Source organism: Heterodontus francisci, chromosome 41 (genome assembly GCF_036365525.1).
Source record: "Heterodontus francisci isolate sHetFra1 chromosome 41, sHetFra1.hap1, whole genome shotgun sequence".
NCBI lineage: Eukaryota > Metazoa > Chordata > Chondrichthyes > Heterodontiformes > Heterodontidae > Heterodontus > Heterodontus francisci.
The window spans coordinates 37,200,891-37,219,584 of record NC_090411.1 but is presented as its reverse complement, the minus strand read 5'-3'; the positions used below and the strand labels follow the sequence as shown (position 1 = coordinate 37,219,584).

The 18,694-nt window shown below is 42.4% G+C and overlaps 1 protein-coding gene and 1 long non-coding RNA gene across 4 annotated transcripts in view; both read right to left on the bottom strand.

The window, feature by feature from the left end:
• LOC137353506 (uncharacterized) overlaps window positions 1-18,694 on the bottom strand; it is a 691,250-nt gene that overhangs the window by 290,619 nt on the left and 381,937 nt on the right. The gene's annotated exons all lie outside the window — the stretch shown is intronic.
• LOC137353502 (branched-chain-amino-acid aminotransferase, cytosolic-like) overlaps window positions 15,521-18,694 on the bottom strand; it is a 67,154-nt gene continuing 63,980 nt past the window's right edge. For all 3 annotated transcript variants that reach the window (XM_068019876.1, XM_068019875.1, XM_068019877.1), the window contains 2 exons: window positions 18,248-18,322; window positions 15,521-16,478 (listed from right to left, as the gene is read on the bottom strand). In XM_068019876.1, coding sequence (XP_067875977.1) covers window positions 16,437-16,478; window positions 18,248-18,322 — 117 coding nt within the window. In that variant the 3' untranslated portion in view covers window positions 15,521-16,436. The remainder of the gene's footprint in view (window positions 16,479-18,247; window positions 18,323-18,694) is intronic.

Below are 18,694 nucleotides of genomic sequence, written 5' to 3'. Positions count from 1 at the left end.
ACCAAGAAACTAACTCCTGTTGAATGTATTTTGTGCTGCCTGGATGAGTCCGTTTTTCATAATAATGAGGGGCTTTCTGCCCCTTTTGCGTTATTTACAGGAGCGGCTCCTCATTTTGGCTGCGCCAGTCCCACACCCCTGATCTTTGGCCAACCAGTGCCAGAGGGGGCAGTTAAGTTGGAGGATCTCATCATGGGTGTCCTCCTGGGCCTGGTCAAGGTAGCTATTTATAGATCGAGGGTTTCGCTGTTCTGCCTGCCTTTCTTCCACAGTCTTGTCTCCATCTGATTGACTCTGAAGAAGGAACGTGCAGTGTCCAATGGTACAGAATCACAGAATTATTACAGCGCAAAAGGATGCCATTTGGCCCATCACTGGCTCTTCGAATGAGCAATTCACCTAGTGCCAATCCCTCGCCTTCTTCCCGTAACCCTGCACATTCTTTCTTTTCATATAACAATTTAAATTCTTTTAGAATGCTTCAATTGAACCTGTCTCCACCACATTTTATTTTTTATTTTATTTTATTTTATTTTTTGAGATACAGCACTGAAACAGGCCCTTCGAGTCTGTGCTGACCATCAACCACCCATTTATACTAGTCCTACATTAATCCCATGTTCCTACCTTCCCTTAATTCCCCTACCACCTACCTATACTAGGGGCAAACTACAATGGCCAATTTACCTACCAACCTGCAAGTCTTTGGCTGTGGGAGGAAACCGGAGCACCCGGCGAAAACCCACACGGTCACAGGGAGAACTTGCAAACTCCGCACAGGCAGTATCCAGAATTGAACCCAGGTCGCTGGAGCTGTGAGGCTGCGGTGCTAACCACTGTGCCGCCCCTAACACTCTCTCAGTACTGCACTGGAGTGTTAGCATTGATTTTTGTGCACGAGTCCTGGAGTGGGACTTGAACCCACAACCATCTAACTCAGAGGTGAGAGTGCTTGCACTGAGCCACGACTGACATTCTCAGGCAGTGCTTCCCGTACCTTAACCACTAACTCAGTCAAAAGGTTTTTCCTCATGTCGCTTTTGCTTCTTTTACCAATTACTTTAAATCTGTACCCTCTAGTTCTCGATCCTTTCGCGAGTGGGAACAGTTTCTCCCTATCTAAACTGTCAGACCCCTCATGATTTTGAAAAGCTGTATCAAATCTCCTCTCAGCCTTCTTTTCTCCAAGGAAAACAGTCCTAATTTCTCCAACCTATCTTCATAACTGAAGTTCCTAATCCCTAGAACCATTCTTGTGAATCTTTTCTGGACCCTCTCTAACGCCTTGCTCTTGTACTCTCCGCCCCCAATAATAAAGCCCAAGATACTGTATGCTTTATAAAACGCGCTCTCAACCTGTCCTGCCACCTTCAATGACTTCTACACGTATACACCCAGGTTCCTCTGCTCCTGCACCCCCTTTTGAATTGTATCCTTTATTTTATATTGTCTCTCCATGTTCTCCCTACCAAAATTTATCACTTCACATTTCTCCACATTGAACTTCATTTTTCACTTGTCCGCCCATTCCACCAACTTGTCTATGTCCTTTTGAAGTTCTACACTATCTTGCTCACAGTTCACAATGCTTCCAAGTTTCGTATCATCTGCAAACTTTGAAATTGTGCCCTGTACACTAAGGTCTAGGTCATTTATATATCAGGAAAAGCAAAGGTCCCAACAGTGACCCCTGGCGAGCTCCACTACAAAACTTTCTCCTGCCTGACAGTATGCAGGAGGCCTTTCGTGACTGGTGGGCATAGTTGACACGAGATATAATATTACTTAGCTTTTAAAGTTTCCTTTATTCTTCTATTAAAGTTCTTTAATTGTTGTGCCACTTAAGAGACACTTTGATGACATTCTTTCCCATTTATTAGTTTATTTCAAGAGGAGACCAAATCCAGGAACCACTTAAGACTAAGACTCTAAAATGGGAATCAGAGTGCCTTGGTATGGGGAATGGTCATGGGAGTGAAACCAGCTCTAACGAAGGCGAGAGATGGGCAATGGATGAAGATATGATGGTGGAATCAGATGCTGACTGCTGGGGCCTGATGACACATAGTTCAGACAGTTGATGATTGGATGTAACCAGCATAAGGCCTGGGTCTGCCGGCTTTTGTGCCAAAATCCCAATCTCTAATGTCACTGGTGTGTTTTTCTCTGAGAAATGTAGAGATATGAAAGAAGTGAGGAAATTGAGCTAGGTTTTACGAATGAACAATTCATGAGGCTATTCTGTTACTCGTCTATGTGAAGTTCAAAAAATGAAAACGAGCGCGTCTACAATGGTTGTACCAATGATACCAGTGAGGCAGGTGGCCACTTAGTCAATAGTGACTCCGAAAGGGGAGCATCCAAAATAACCTTGAAAAAAGACAGAAGGAAGTTATTTTATTTAAAATATAGAGAGTAAAGCACATGGATTGCTGTGGGAAGGGCTCCACTTTTCCCCTCCTCACAGCTTTACTCTGCATTGTAGAACCCGGAGAGATACAATTCACAAGGTGTGCACAGTAGAGTGCATTATGTGTTTGTGGTTTAATACTTAATCATCACTGAGGCAGCCAGTAATGTTTGTATAATTGTATAGGAATACAGGAAGTACACAAGACAGGTGCATTCCTGACTATGATGGTAGGTGACTCAGTCTCACCTCATTCTGACTTTGTGCTTTTTCTGTTAGGATTTATCTATCTCATTCAATACATATTCCAGAGCAATACAGTATAAATTTTAAGAGATAGGATGAGGTCAGTAGTAGCAAGCTATTTCCAGTGGTTGAAGGGGTCAAGCTGAGGAACTATAGATACAAGATTAAATGTAATAGATTTAGAACACTGATTGAGAAACATGTCACACACAGTTCGGAGACTATGGAATTCACTACCAGGGTTAGGAGTTGAGGCACAAAGTTACACAGTGACAAGAGGTCCTCATTTCTATCCATGACAGGCCTCTGCCTAATATTTCGCCAAATGTTGATGCGACGGTCCAATCTAGGAGGTGCCAGACATTGGGAACAGCAGTCGCAGTAAATAGAATCTAAATGAAAATAAGTACCAATGTAGTTTATCTTCTGCATTATGGGTATACCCTGGCAGGACAAAATTACAAATGCAGCATCCTCTCAAAGGCAGAACTCCTAAGCGTGTTGGCACTAATCAAACAGGCGGTTTCAGTGGATCAGACACATCCGCAGGAAGATGGTTGCACACCAAAGGACCTTCTGCATGGTGAGATGACCAGTGGGGCGTCCACAGCTCTGCTTCAAAGATGCTTGCAAGCTAGAGTTGAAGGCCCTAAATGTTGACTATTGCACCTGGGAGGCACTAGATGGCAAAAGAGGAAAACAGCGACACATCCTGTGGACTCGTGTGCGCTACCATGACAACCAGTTGCTATAGCAGCTTGGCAATAGGCACTAACGTCAAAAACAACAATTCACAGAATCTCTTGGGAGCTTCATATGCAGCACTTGTGGCAGAACGTGTCTCTCAAGGATTGGCCTTCAAAGCCATCGGGAAAGGTGCACCAAGAGAAAACACCCCACCTAACTAGATTGTTTGCTGCGTGTCCATCATCTTTCGTAGGTGGAAGGATGCCAACCAACAGTTTATCTTCCTCTATTTCTATTTTAATATGTTTTGCTGAATATGGCCCACCCAGGTGTTAAATATCGGATTAGGCCCACCACTGAAAATTAGTTTGACAGACCTGTTCTACACTGAGGCTGAAATTTATAACATGGCCTTGTTTGCATGAACTCACTGTGCACAAGTTACAATTCTCTACATGACAAGTGACTGCACTTCAAATTACTATTGGTCCCCACATCCAAATCATTGATATAGATAGTGAACAGCTGGGCCCCAAGCATTGATCCTTACGGTACCCCACTGGTCACGGCCTGCCAACCTGAGAATGACCTATTTATTCCTATTCTCTGTTTTCTGCCTGTTACCCAGTCCTCAATCCATGCCAATGTTAACCCCCAATTCCATGTGCTTTAATTTTGCTTAGTAACCTGTGTGGGACTTTATCAAAAGCCTTCTGAAAGTCCAAATACACCACATCCACTGGTTCCCCCTTATCCACTCTGCTAGTAACATCCTCAAAAAATTCATAAGTTTGTCAAACATGATTTCCCCTTCATAAATCCATGTTGACTCTGTCCAATAAGAACATTATTTTCTAGGTGTCCAGTAATCACATCCTTTATAATAGATTCTAGTATTGTCCTTACTACCAACGTCAAGCTAACATGTCTGTAGTTCCCCGTTTTCTTACTCCTTCCTTTCTTAAACAATGAGGCTCCATTTGCAAATTTCCAATCTGCAGGCACCTTTGCAGAATTTATAGAATTTTGGAAGATGATCACCAATAATCACCATCTGTGTAGCTATCTCTTTCAACACTCTAGGGTGAAGATCATCGGGACCAGGGGATTTGTCAACTTTCAGTCCCATTAATTTCTCCAATACTATTTTTTACTAATCCTAATTTCTTTCAGTTTCTCATTCTCATTAAACCTTTGAATAGAATAGAATAGAACATTAGAATAGAACATTACAGCGCAGTACAGGCCCTTCGGCCCTCGATGTTGCGCCGACCTGTGAAACCATCTGACCTACACTATTCCATTTTCATCCATATGTCTAACCAATGACCACTTAAATGCCCTTAAAGTTGGCGCGTCTACTACTGTCGCAGGCAGGGCGTTCCATGCCCCTACTACTCTGAGTAAAGAAACTACCTCTGACATCTGTCCTATATCTATCACCCCTCAACTTAAAGCTATGTCCCCTCGTGTTTGCCATCACCATCCGAGGAAAAAGACTCTCACTATCCACCCTATCTAACCCTCTGATTATCTTATATGTCTCTATTAAGTCACCTCTCCTCCTCCTTCTCTCTAACAAAAACAACCTCAAGTCCCTCAGCCTTTCCTCGTAAGACCTTCCCTCCATACCAGGCAACATCCTAGTAAATCTCCTCTGCACCCTTTCCAAAGCTTCCACATCCTTCCTATAATGCGGTGACCAGAACTGCACGCAATACTCCAGGTGCGGTCTCACCTCAATTATTACAGGGAGACCTCTTGTATCTTCCTCTGTGAAGACAGACACAAAGTAATTATTTAGCTTCTCTGCCAATTCTCTATTGCCCATGATAAATAATCCTGTCTCTGCTGGTAAAGGCTCACATTTGTCTTTGCTAATGTTTTCCTTTTTACATACCTGTAGCAGCTTTTACAATCCATATTTATATTTCTTACTAGTTTACATTCATATTCTATTCTCTTTATCAATTTCTTAGTCCTCTTTTGCTGGATTCCAAAATTCTCCCAATCCTCCAGCTTACAACTTTTTTGGCAAATTTATAAGCCTCCCCCTTTGATCTGATACTATCTTTAACTTCCTTTGTTAGCCACGGCTGACTAGCTTTTCCTATTGGGTTCTTTTGCCTTAAAGAAATGTATGTGTTTTGAAAATCATGCATTAATTCTTTAAATACTAGCCATTGCCTATCTACCATCAAATCTTTTAATGTATTTTTCCAATCCACCATGGCCAACTTGCTCCTCATAATTGCCCTTGTTTAGATTTAAGACCCTAGTTTTGGATTGAACAACATCTTTTTCAAACTTGATGGAAAATTCTATCATGCTATGGTCACTTTTCCCGAAAGGTTCTTTTACTACCAGATTATTAATTAGTCCTTTCTCATTGCACGATACTAGATCCAAAATAGCTTGTTCCCTAGTTGAAATAAAAACAAGAAATGCTGGAAATACTCAGCAGGTCTGGCAGCATCTGTGGAGAGAGAAGCAGAGTTAACATTTCAGGTCAGTGACCCTTCTTCAGAGGGCCCTCCCTCCTAAACCATTTTCCCAGCCACATGTTCATTCGCTTAATCTTCCTATTTCTCTGCTCACTAGCAAGTGATACTGGGAGTAACCGTGAGATTTCTGCCTCAGATGTCCTGCCTTTCAATCTCCTTCCTAGCTCCCTAAATTCTACTTTCAGGTCCTCATCCCTCTTTCTACTTATGTCATTGGTGCCAATGTGGACCACAACTTCTGGCTGTTCACCCTACCCCGAAAGAATGTCATGCAGCCGTTCCGTGACATCCTTGACCCTGGCACCAGGGAAGTAACATACCATCCTGGAGTTATGTCTATGGCCACAGAAACACCTGTTTGGTCGCCTAACTATTGAATCACCTACCACTACTGCCCTTCCGATCTTCTCCCTTCCCCCCACCTGTGTAGCTGAGCCACTTGTGGTGCCACAAACTTGGCTCTTGCTGCAATCCTCTGACAAACCATCACCCTCACCAGTATCCAAAATGGAAAACTGGTTAGCGAGTGAGATAGACTCAGAGGACACCTGCACTATCTGCCTGGTCTTTCTAGAGGGCCTCTCTGCCTACAGTAATTCTGTTAAGTATTAGGGGATAGACCTTTGGGTTTGCCAAGGTTCTTAAGGTTCATAGAATGATTCAGCACAGAAGGAGGCCATTTATCTCATTGTGCCTGTACCAGCTGTTTGAAAGAACTAACCAATTAGTCCCACTCTCCAGCTCTATCCTCATAGCCCTGCAAAATTTTCCCCTTCCAAGTATTTATCTAATTCCCTTTTAAAAGTTATTCAATTGGCTTGTACCACTTTTTTCGGCAGCATATTCCAGATCATAACAATTCAGTCATTTTTTTTCCTCATCCAACTTCAGGTTCATTTGCCAATTACCCTAAATCTATGTCCCCTGGTTACTAACCTTTATGTCACTGGAAACAATTTCCCCTCAGTTACTCTATAAAAACCATTCATGATCTTGAACACCTCAATCAAATCTCCCAGGTCATTGACCTGAAATGTTAACTCTATTTCTCTGCCCAGATGATGTCTGCTGTGCTGAGTATCTCCAGCATTTTCTGTTTTTATTCCCCTAACCCTTCTCTGCTCTAAGGAGAACAATCCCAGTTTCTACACATAACTGAAGTCTTTCAGCCGTGGTACCATTCTAATAAATCTCTCCTGCACCCTTTCTAAGGCTTTAACCTCCTTCCAAAAGTGTGGTGCCTAAAATTGGCCACAATAATCCAGCTGGGGCCTAACTGGTTATTTATAAAAGGTTTAGCAGAACTTCCTTGCTTTTGTACTCTACGACATATTTATTTTAAACAGCCTTCTCAACTTGTCCTGCCACCTGCTGGTGGCTCTGTTCTTTCACTACCTCTAAAATCGCACCATTTAGTTTAAAGTTGGTCTGGGAGTGAACAAATGTAACGTATATTAACAGTCTGGCCCTGTGCTAACACTTTTTTTTGTTAAAAAGCAATAGAAAAAGTTCCTCACTAAATTCTTTTATGTCAGTACAGCAGTGGTCAGAGTGGGATGTGACCTGAACCGCAAAACTAAAACAACCGTAGGCTTAGATTTTCCATCCAGGATTATATTCGCTGGAGTTCAGAAGAGTGAGGAGGGATCTCATAGAAACCTATAAAATTCTAACAGGACTTGACAGGGTAGATGCAGAAAGGATGTTCCCGATGGTGGGGGAGTCCAGAACCAGGGGTCATAGTCTAAGGATACGGGGTAAACCTTTCAGGACTGAGATGAGGAGAAATTACTTCACCCAGAGAGTGATGAGCCTGTGGAATTCGCTACCACAGAAAGCAGTTGAGGCCAAAACATTGTATGTTTTCAAGAAGGGGTTAGATATAGCTCTTGGGTTTAAAGGGATCAAAGGGTATGGGGCGAAAGTGGGAACAGGCCAATGAGTTGGATGATCAGCCATGATCATAATGAATGGTGGAGCAGGCTCGAAGGGCCTACTCCTGCTCCTATCTTCTATGTTTCTATCCAATCATTGAATTCTCAGTGGATCTGGGGTAGACAAATGTTCAACCTATGTAAATGAGGGTAAAATATCCTCAAAACATTTCCCTCCGTTTCCAGTCCAACTGTTCAGGATTCTGAGATTGATGGAGGAGGCACCCTGAGCCCCACCATTAGATATTTAGACCAAATTTTCTTGTGTTAAAATGTAACTACATTTATAGATAGGTGCAGAGGTCCTGTTTAGATAAATACGTGCCCATGGTTTGGTGTTGACCAATATAAATCACTGACTAACAACAGGTGCGGCTGTCAACATTACGTAAGTGTACACCTGCACCTAGGTGTAGATATGGTATGTATACACCCTAAACAGCCTTTTAGTATAAAACCACACAACACTTTTATTTCTGAATTATCAAAGGTGATGTAATTATGATACAAGTGCGCGTAACAGTTTTACAAAGAAATGAATGACAGATTTATAAGCAGCATACAGGAGTCAAAGGTAGAAGTCAAAGTAGTCATAGGAGTATACTCGCAGGCACACGTACATGATGCAACACAAATATACTGGCAGGCACACATGTATTCTGGCCTGGCACACTAAGTAAAATGAGAAGTTGGCCACTTATGGAAAAACCAGCAAAACAGAAGCAAAGCTGTATAACTTATAAATAGTTGAATAGCTTTCAAAGTCACCCGAGTTTTGGAGATGGAAGTCTTTGTATTTACTGAAGTAGTAACATTTCAAGTTGTCAGTTGGCTGCTTGGGTGTGGCTGCAATGAGCAGCTCCAATCTAACAGCAGCCTATCAAATCCATCTTCTATGTAGCTGACTAAATCCTCCAAGGCTAATTACTGCAACAAGTTTCATTTTATAAACTATATATAATGAATTATAGGTGCTGAACTGTATCTTGCATTCATGAAGAGGAAGTGTACTGTAAAAGCCACTGTAAAGTACAAATCACCGGTAGGAAAATCTGCAACAAGATCCTTGCCTGCACTCCAGACAATAGGCATTTCAAGTCCAGGACAGACCTTGAATTTCAGTCACTTGGTATTAGCCATGAACCCCATCAACAAGCATTGGCAAGAAGGCAATCAGCATATCGCTCAAATATCCATTTTAATTGGATGCGCTAGCATTAAACAGTGCCGCTGAGCAGAGCAGCAAAGTCCAGCTGAGATGCAGGCTGACAGCAAGCTGACAATGCCTGACCCGAATTCTACACTTCCAAACTATTGACCATTTCTGTCAAATCGCAACAGAAACAATCTTTTTTCTCCCTTCTAGATTCTAATCTGAAACTACTGTGTACCCAGTAACAAATCTGGCAACTATAGCTTCCCCTACAGTACATCTCACTCACACACTAACCCCTCCGCACAGTGCCCCTCCCCACCCACTAACCCCTCCGCACAGTGCCCCTCCCCACCCACTAACCCCTCCGCACAGTGCTCCTCCTCACCCACTAACCCCTCCGCACAGTGCCCCTCCCCACCCACTAACCCCTCCGCACAGTGCCCCTCCTCACCCACTAACCCCTCCGCACAGTGCCCCTCCTCACCCATTAAACCCTTCTCATAGTTGCCTCGTCACCCACTAACCCCTCCGCAGAGCGTCCCTCCTCACCCACTAACCCTCCAACCCAGTAACCCTGCACCAGTTCCCCTGCCCACCCACTAACCCTCCACTGCCAGCACCCTTCCCAAATTCCAACACTCCATTCCCAGTGCCCTTCCCCACATACTAACCTTCAATTCTCAGCACTCCATCTCATCCTTCCTTACAGTATTGCTTTCTTACCCATTTAATAATTTTAGGTCAAAAACTGAAAAAATTTTCAAAGTTGGAGCTTATCTATAAAAGCTGTGTAGCAAGTCTGCCCCACATTCAGTACCTGCACTGAGGTAGTTTCTGGCTGCATCTTCTGCAGTGATGCCTTGTTTTGCAAAGCTTCTTCCCTTTGACCTTCCACATTTGCTCTGTAATGAAACACAGCTACACCTGTAATTATTGAGGTAAACCTAGAAAATGCACCTTAGGGCAGCCAGGAAAAGCTAGTACAGCTTTGTGGTTCAAGGAGGGGGCCTTTTACCACAGTAACCTGTCCTCACACTGATGCTCACAGACCCACTGGGCATTTACAACATTTTCTGTGTTTGAGGTTTTTTTTGTTATGTCTAAGAGATGTCGTATATCTACACAAACATTTAGCAGTACGCGGTAAATCTGGACAATATATTTATCCAGTCAAGAAATCAGAGTCTATGAAAAACATGACCATTTCAAAACTACTTTGGGGTCTGTTTTGAAGAGTGCATAAGATGATGAAAATCACTGGGGAGTTTTACTACACGATACATGAAGAGAATTAAAAGGCAGAATATGAGGTGCAAGCACTGGATTGGTTCTGGGGTTGGACCAGTGTTCCTCCTTCATCAGCACAGAACTATGGACAGGAAGCAAAACAATATCAGTTTCTTTTTTATTAGGTTTGACTTTCCTTTCCAACAGCTGATTTAGATTAAAACAAAGTCCTGGAAATACTCAACAGGTCTGGCAACGTCTATGGAGAGAAACAGAGTTAATGTTTCAGGTTGATGACCTTTCATCAGAACTGGCAAAGGTTAGAAACATAATAGGTTGTGATAAATTGATAGGTTAAATTATTTAGTAAAGTTAAGGTATGGCAGGGCAGCTCGGCCAAGTGGAATGTGCCTCCTGCATATGTGGGAAGTCGTGGATGCACCATATGTCCTTGATAAAGACACCTGCAGGAAGTGCCACAAGCTGCAGAAGCTTGAGCTCCATGTTTTGGAACTCGAGCTGCGGCTGTAGACACTGTGGTGCATCTGTGAGGCGGAGGACTACATAGATAGCATGTTTAGGGAAGCGGTCACACCGCAGGTTAAGAGTGTGTGGGTAGAGAGGGAATGGGTGACCTCTTGGCAGTTTAAGAGAACCAGGTAGGTAGTGCAGGAGTCCCGAGTCGATCTCGCTTGCTAACTAGTTTTCCATTTTGGATACTGGCGAGGGTGAGGATTCCTCAGAGGAGTGCAGCAAGAGCCAAGTCCGTGGCACCATGGGTGACTCAGCTGCACAGGAGTACAGAAAGAAGAGTGGAAGGGCAATAGTGATAAGGGATTAATTAGTTAAGAGAACAGACAGGCATTTCTGCGGCCATAGACGTGACTCCAGGGTGGTGTGTTGCCTCACTTGTGCCAGGGTCAAGGATGTCACAGAGCAGCTGTGGACATTCTTCTGGGGGAGGGTGAACAGCCAGAGATCGTGGCCCATATTGGTACCAATGACATAGGTAGAGAGAGGGATGAGGTCCTGAAAGCAGTTTAGGGAGTTAGGAAATAAATTAAAAAGCAGGACCTCAAAAGCAGTAATCTCACGATTACTCCCGGTGCCAGGTGCTAGGAACAGGAGAATTGAGCGATTGAACACATGGCTGCAGAATTGGTGCAGAAGGGAGGGCATCAAATTTCTGAGGTATTGGGACCTGTTCTGGGGCAGGGAGGACCTGTACAAGATGGACAGGTTGTACCTTTAGCAGGACCAGGACTAACATCATCATAGGGAGATTTGTTAGTGCTGTTGGGGAGAGTTTAAACTAGATTGGCAGGGGGTTGGGAGCCCGAGAGGGAGTTCAGATTGGAGGGAAGCAAAACTGATAACAAGAAGTAAAAAAGTAGTAAGCAAAATTAGAAGGCAGATGAAATGAAGGCAAATATCAAATAGGATCAGAATGAGGAAGAATGTTAAGACAAAGTTAAGGGCACTCTATCGGAATGCATGCAGCATTCACATCAAGGTAGATGATTTGAAAGCACAAATAGAGGTAAATGGAAATGATTTAATTGCCATTACGGAGACGTGGTTACGGGGTGATGAGGACTGGGTACTGAATATTTAGGGGCATTTGTCATTTAGGAAGGATAGGCAGAGGGGAAAAGGAGGTGGGGTAACGCTGTTAATAAGGGATGAGATCAGTACATTAGTGAGAGAGGAGCTTAGATCGAAGGAGCAAGATGAAGCCAATAAACAGCATGGGGCAGCAAACAATGGTGGGAGTTGTTGAATGGCCAACAAACTAGTAGTAATGTTGAGCACGGTATAAATCAGGAAATTAGAGCTGCATGTAGCATGGACAATTCAGTAATAATGGGCGACTTCAATTTACATATAGATTGGGCAAATCTAATTAGCAATAATGCTGTGGAAGATGAATTCCTGGAGTGTTTACAAGATGGGTTTTTGGAGCAATAGGTGAGGAACCAACTAGGGATCGGGCTATTTTAGATTTATTATGTAATGAGAAAGAGATAATTAATAACCTTGCTGTAAAGGAGCCATGAGGAAATAGTGACCAAAATATGATAGAATTTTACATTAAGTTTGAAAGAGATATAGTTCATTCTGAAACTAGGGTCTTAAATCTGAACAAAGGGAACTATGAAAACATGAGGGGCAAGTTGGTATGGTGAATTGGGAAAATACATTAAAAGATTTGACGGTAGACAGGCAATGACTAGTATTTAAAGTATTATTACACGGTTTACAACAAATATACATTCCTCTAAGACACAAAAACCCATAAGGAACAGTGAGTCAACTGTGGCTAACAAAAGAAGTTAGATTGCACTAGATCAAAGGAAGTGGCTTACAAGGTCGCCAGAAAAAGAGGTAAGCCCCAGGATTGGGAGCAATTTAGAATCCAGCAAAGGAGGACCAAGAAACTGATAAGGGTAAAGAGAATCTGAATGCAAGTTAGAAAGAAACATAAAGGTGGACTATCAAAGCTTCTTTAGGTATATGAAAAGGAAAAGATTAGCAAGAACAAATGTGGATCCATTACAGGCGGAAACAGGAGAATTTGTGGTGGAGAATAGGGAAATGGTGGAGACTAAACAATTACTCTGTTTCTGTCTTCATGGAGGAAGATACAGAAAATCTCCCAGAAATACAAGGAAACCAAGAGACTTGTAAAAATGAGGAACTGAAAGAAATTAGTATTAATAAAGAGGTAGTACTCGAAAAATTTATTGGATTGAAAGTTGATAAATCTCCTGGAGCAGATGAGCTACATCCCAGAGTATTGAAGGAGGTGGCTATAGAGATAGTGGATGCATTGGTGGTTATCTTTCAAAATTCTATAGTCTGCAGGAACCCTTCCAGCATCTGGAATGTAGCAAGTGTAACCCCACTATTACAGAAGGGAGCGAGAGAGAAAATAGAGAACTACAGAACTGTTAGTTTGACATAAGTAATAGGAAAATTGTTAGAATCTAATTATAAAGGATGTGATAACTGGACACTTGGAAAATAATTATATTATGCGGAGTCAACATGGATTTATGAAAAGGGAAATCATATTTGACAAACCTGTTGGAGTTTTTTTGAGGATGTTACTTGTAGCATAGATAAAGGAGAAACAGTGGATGTGGTGTTTTGGATTTTCAGAAGGTTTTTGATAAGGTCCCACACAGGAGGTTAGTAGACAAAATTAGAGCATATGGGATTGGGTGTAATATATTGCTATAGAGTCATAGTCATAGAATCATAGAGAGATACAGCACTGAAACAGGCCCTTCGGCCCACCGAGTCTGTGCTGACCATCCACCACCCATTTATACTAATCCTACATTAATCCCATATTCCCTAGCACATCCCCACAATTCTCCTACCGCCTACCTACACTAGGGGCAATTTACAATGGCCAATTTACCTACCAACCTGCAAGTCTTTGACATGTGGGAGGAAACCGGAGCACCCGGCAGAAACCCACGCGGTCACAGGGAGAACGTGCAAACTCCACATAGGCAGTACCCAGAACCGAACCCGGGTCGCTGGAACTGAGGCTGCGGTGCTAACCACTGCGCCACTCTTGTAGGTTGAGAATTGGTTAACAGACAAAAAGCGGAGAGTAGGAATAAATGGGTCATTCTCAGGATGGCAGGCTGTTACGAGTGGGGTACCGCAAGGATCAGTGCTTGGACCACAGCTGTTCACAATCTATATAAATAATTTGATGCCAGGACCAAATGTGCTATTTCCAAATTTGCTGACGACACAAAACTAGGTGGGAATGTAAGTTGTGAGGAGGATGCAAGGAGACTTCAAGGGGGTTTGGACAGGCTAAGTGAATGGGCAAGAACATGGCAGATAGAATATAATGTGAATAAGTGTGAAGTGATCCACTTTGATGGAAAAAAAAACAGAAAGGCAGAGTATTTCTTAAATGTCGAGTGGTTGGGCAGTGTTGATGTCCAAAGGGATCTGGGTGTCCTTGTTAATGAGTCACTAAAAGCTAGTATGCAGCTGCAGCAAGCAATTAGGAAGGCAAAAGGTATGTTGGCCTTCATCACAAGGGGATTTGAGTACAGGAGTAAAGAAGTCTTGCTGCAATTGTATAGAGCCTTGGTACAGCAGGTAATAAGGAAGGCAAATGGAATCTTTGCATTTATTGCTAAAGGAATAGAATATAAAAGTAGGGAAGGGTTGCTGCAACTGTACAAGGCATTGGTGAGACTGCACCTGGAGTATTGCATACAGTTTTGGTCCCCTTACTTGAGAAAGGATGTAGTTGCATTGGAAGCAGTTCAGAGGAGGTTCACTGGATTGATTCCAGAGATGAGGGGTTTGTCTTATGAAGAGAGATTGAGCAGTTTAGGCCTTTACTCTCTAGAGTTTAGAAGAATGAGAAGAGATCTAATTGAGGTATATAAGATGATCAAGGGGATTGACAAAGTAGACGTAGAGAGGATGTTTCCTCTGGTGGGGTAATCTAGAACGAGAGGTCATACTTTTAGGATAAGGGGTAGCAGATTTAAAACAGAGATGAGGAGAAATTACTTCTCTCAAAGGATCGTGAGTCTGTGGAGTTCACGACCCCAGAGTGCGGTGGATGCCAGGAAATTGAGTAAATTTAAGGAGGAGATAGACAAGATTTTTTAATTAGCAATGGGTTGAAGCGTTAAGGAGAAGGGGTAGGAAAGTGGAGTTGAGGCCGAGATGAGATCAGTCATGATTGTATTGAATGGCGGAGCAGGCTCGAGGGGCTGAATTGCCTACTCCTGCTCCTAATTCTTATGTTCTTATAATGGGATATTGGGGGAAAATGGCATAGAGGTAGATGATCGGCCATGATCAGTTTGAATGGCCGAGCAGTCTCGACCGGCTGAATGGCCTACTCCTGCTCCTATTCCCTATATTCCTATGTCTGCAGTATTTTGCTTTTATTTTAGCTGATTTGGATTACTGGGTTCAAGGCCTGACGCTGACACTAACATCTCGAAGCATCTATTGTTTGCGCTTCTCCATTCGCAGACTCCCCACAGCTGCTGCCAGTGAGCAGAAAGGGCTGGCTAACTGAGGCTTCATCACTTCTGCTCCATTCTCTCCTTCACCACACTCCAAGCTGGGCATCTAGCCATGGAAAGTACCATGCCCCATCTAGTGACTGAGTTGAGAAGTGCAGAAAGCCGAAGGCTCGAAGCAGAGCCAGAGATAATGCAGATCTGATGAAAAGTCACAGACCTGAAATGTTAACTCTCTTTTTCTCTCCACAGATACTGCCTGATCTGCTGAATATTTCCAGCATTTACTGTTTTTGATGCATAAATTTAAGCTGTCATTGAATACTGCATCATTTACATTGTGAATGTAACAGTTTTAATATGCTCTTGTTTTGTGCAAACACTAATAACTTAGTGCGATCCTAGCAGCCATTATGAATATAAGCAGAGAGAACATGAAACAATTTGTCAGTACTATCTACAAGCAAAGATGTTGCTATTCTCAGGGGACTTCAGCAGGCTGCATTCAGACTGTCTAACCCAACAGAGCAAACTCAGCAGCCTACAGTCAATGAGCCTGAACAACCCTCGGTGCCTAATGTAGCAAAGCCGTGAGACTTAGAAGCCTGCAGCTGATGTAGTCTGTGGGAATAAAAATGAGAAACTGAATTCTGTTCCAAAAATACAGAAACTGCGCAGCAGGTTGGTTGATCTGTATCTGAAAGAAAAAGACCATGTTAACTTATCATGCTGAGATCTGTTCTGACAGTGTAGATCCAAACTGTTCACTTGACAATCCTCTGTTCCAGACAATCCAGTTTTTCCAGTATTTTCTGTTTTAGTTGATGATGATTATAACTGACAGTCAGGAGCTAAAGGTTCCCAGGGGCAAACGTTTCTCAGTTCTTCCAGCAAAAATGATTTCTTCAATTCACCACTAACTCCAAGTGTTTTGGTAACATTACAGCCTTTGGGTAGTCACTAACATCAATTAGAATTTAAGTTCAAAAATCCCATAGAAGAGCAGTAACATAGTTGATAAGCAATTAGTAACATACGTTTAGTCAGACCAATAAATCTAAAAAAGACAGCATACAGAATCCAAATTTTTGACTAAATCTATAATTATACAAGATTAATAAATGTCTGAGATATTTCCTTCCAAAGCAATGCAAAGGATCACAAAGTATACCACATATCCTAATGCAAAGTGACACAGAGGTGGCCTCTAGCTCAGCTCAGGGCTGCACAGAATGGGAAGTAGATTTCCATTGCTTAGATGACCAGGTGCATCCAGTTGCTGGAGGTCCGGCCATACTGAAATTAGAATATTATATTTTTGTCATGTGCTATATCATCAATCCCTGTCCCCGCAACGCTCCTCAGTTATAATGCTGACAGCAGAGCAACACACACCAAGTCCAGGTAAAGGATTGCAGTGGATTGAAAGCTATCTCATTTTCCCGGAGAATGAGTGAATGCGACATCCAGCGTTCATTTGAACCATACTGAAAATCTGGTCTATGAGAGGGCAACAGCTGAAGTATTACAATTGGCCTTAGGGCCTCAGGGGATCATCAACCAGGGTTTGCATCCTTCAGCATTAGTTATTTTTGCTGGAATGCGTGTATGACATTCTCAGACGAGGACATGATCAGGTTAGTCTGGGTTTCCTTCCAGTGTTGAATAGCTCACTGACACTAGGCTCATGCATGATGAAAGCCCACTTGGGCAAGGTGCAATGGGACAAATGGCACCTGTGCAACCGTACAACCAGCAAGATTCGGTGCCTTAGGAAGAAAAAGGGAAACTAAGAAAAATATTGGTGTCTCAGTAGAGGAAAAAATTCCAAACGCTAAAATCTACAATTGTTAATCTCAGAGCTGTCTCATCCTCACTTTTGCCCCACACCCCCACGTTAGTTCATCAGCAGAGGACTGACTGATTATTCTCTCCAAGGTAAATATCTCACTCCATGGCATGAACTATTAATACCCAGTGCTGTGTGCCTCCTTATAAAGGATTCCAAGGTTCTAGAACTGATTACTCTCCTCACCCCACCAGTCTGCTTTATGTATTTTTAAATTAGGAAACTCCCACAAAACATCCAGGGACTATCCACCACCTGGAAGTGGTTAGCTGTGATCCTCAACCGCTCGACAGGTACAGAATTGCTTTTTTCTCTATTCCTCCAGTCCTGAGTCTAAGAAGTGAGAGGAGGCTCTAATCCATAGTTCCCTTTAAAGGAGGAGGTCAACTTAGAAAGACTATATTCCATTCAGAGTACCCCTCATTCTATATTCAAAATGTACCTTTAGAAATATGAAGCTATGGGATCCTTGTAAAATAAAAATGGATTCAATCTCATTTTACAGGAAAGAAGCCTGGTATCCTTACCCCATCTGGGCCTATGTGACTCCAGTTTCACACTAACATGGTTGACTCTTAACTGCCCTCTGAAGTGGTCTTGGAAGTAACTCTGTTGAATTAGTTGCATCAAACTGTTACAAAGTTCGGGGATGGGCAATAAATGCCAGCCTTGCCAGTGATGTCCATATCCCAAGAATGACTTTTTAACAATGAGGCTTGATTTTATTTTTGTATACCGCCAGTCTTTTGCTCTGCATTTCCACTTGGTAGCTTAGTTTCCTGAGATCAGGAGTGTCAGGATCAGCTTCCAGCTGGTTTAAAGTCAACTCTCATGGAGATTAATGCAGATGCTCTAGAGCACCTTCCAGGCAGTGGCATCACAGAGGAGAACTGCCTGATCTCTGGGGAAAAGAAACTGTTGAGGTTTCTTAAAAAAACAAAGCTTCAAGGATAATTTTTCTGAAGATAATAGTTTTAGCATATAGAATGGAGGAATACTTCAAATAAAAACATCTATCTTTTTCTGCATTTTAAAGGAATGCTTTATAAAGACAATTATAATGCTATATAATGGGAAGAGACTCTCCATTGAAATTCTACACGAGAACAGCCATGAAGGTATATGCAATCATCACCTTCATCTTGCAACAGTCAGTCGGACATGTTACAAGGTATTTATATATATATAAGCTTGCTTTGATATGCTGAACTCCTACCTGAATATCTGTTAGTTCTTTCAGGAACCGTTTAGCTAGGTCTGGGCCATTCTCCATTGTGGGAATGTGATAGTTCTGAAGAAAAGGAAAAAAATTAAAGAATTGCTTTATCTACAACATTCCGCCATTATCATACATTAAAAATAAAGCTGCTACTTAGCATGATGTTTTTATCTTTAGCCCATGTTCTATTATGAGTCTTTGACATCTAGCCCATGTTTGGTTTTCTGATTCTTTTTTAGAACAGCAAGCGCTAATGATGTCATGGTTATGAAACTGAAAAAGTTACCGAGACTGAGGGAGCTAAGAACATGGGATGTCGAAGCACCTTTAAATTCATAACCACTCAAACCATCCCTTTTAGAATCACCGAATTAGTACAGCACAGGAGGCCGTTTGGTCTGTCAAGTCCATGCTAGCTCGCTACATGAGCAATTTCACTTCCTC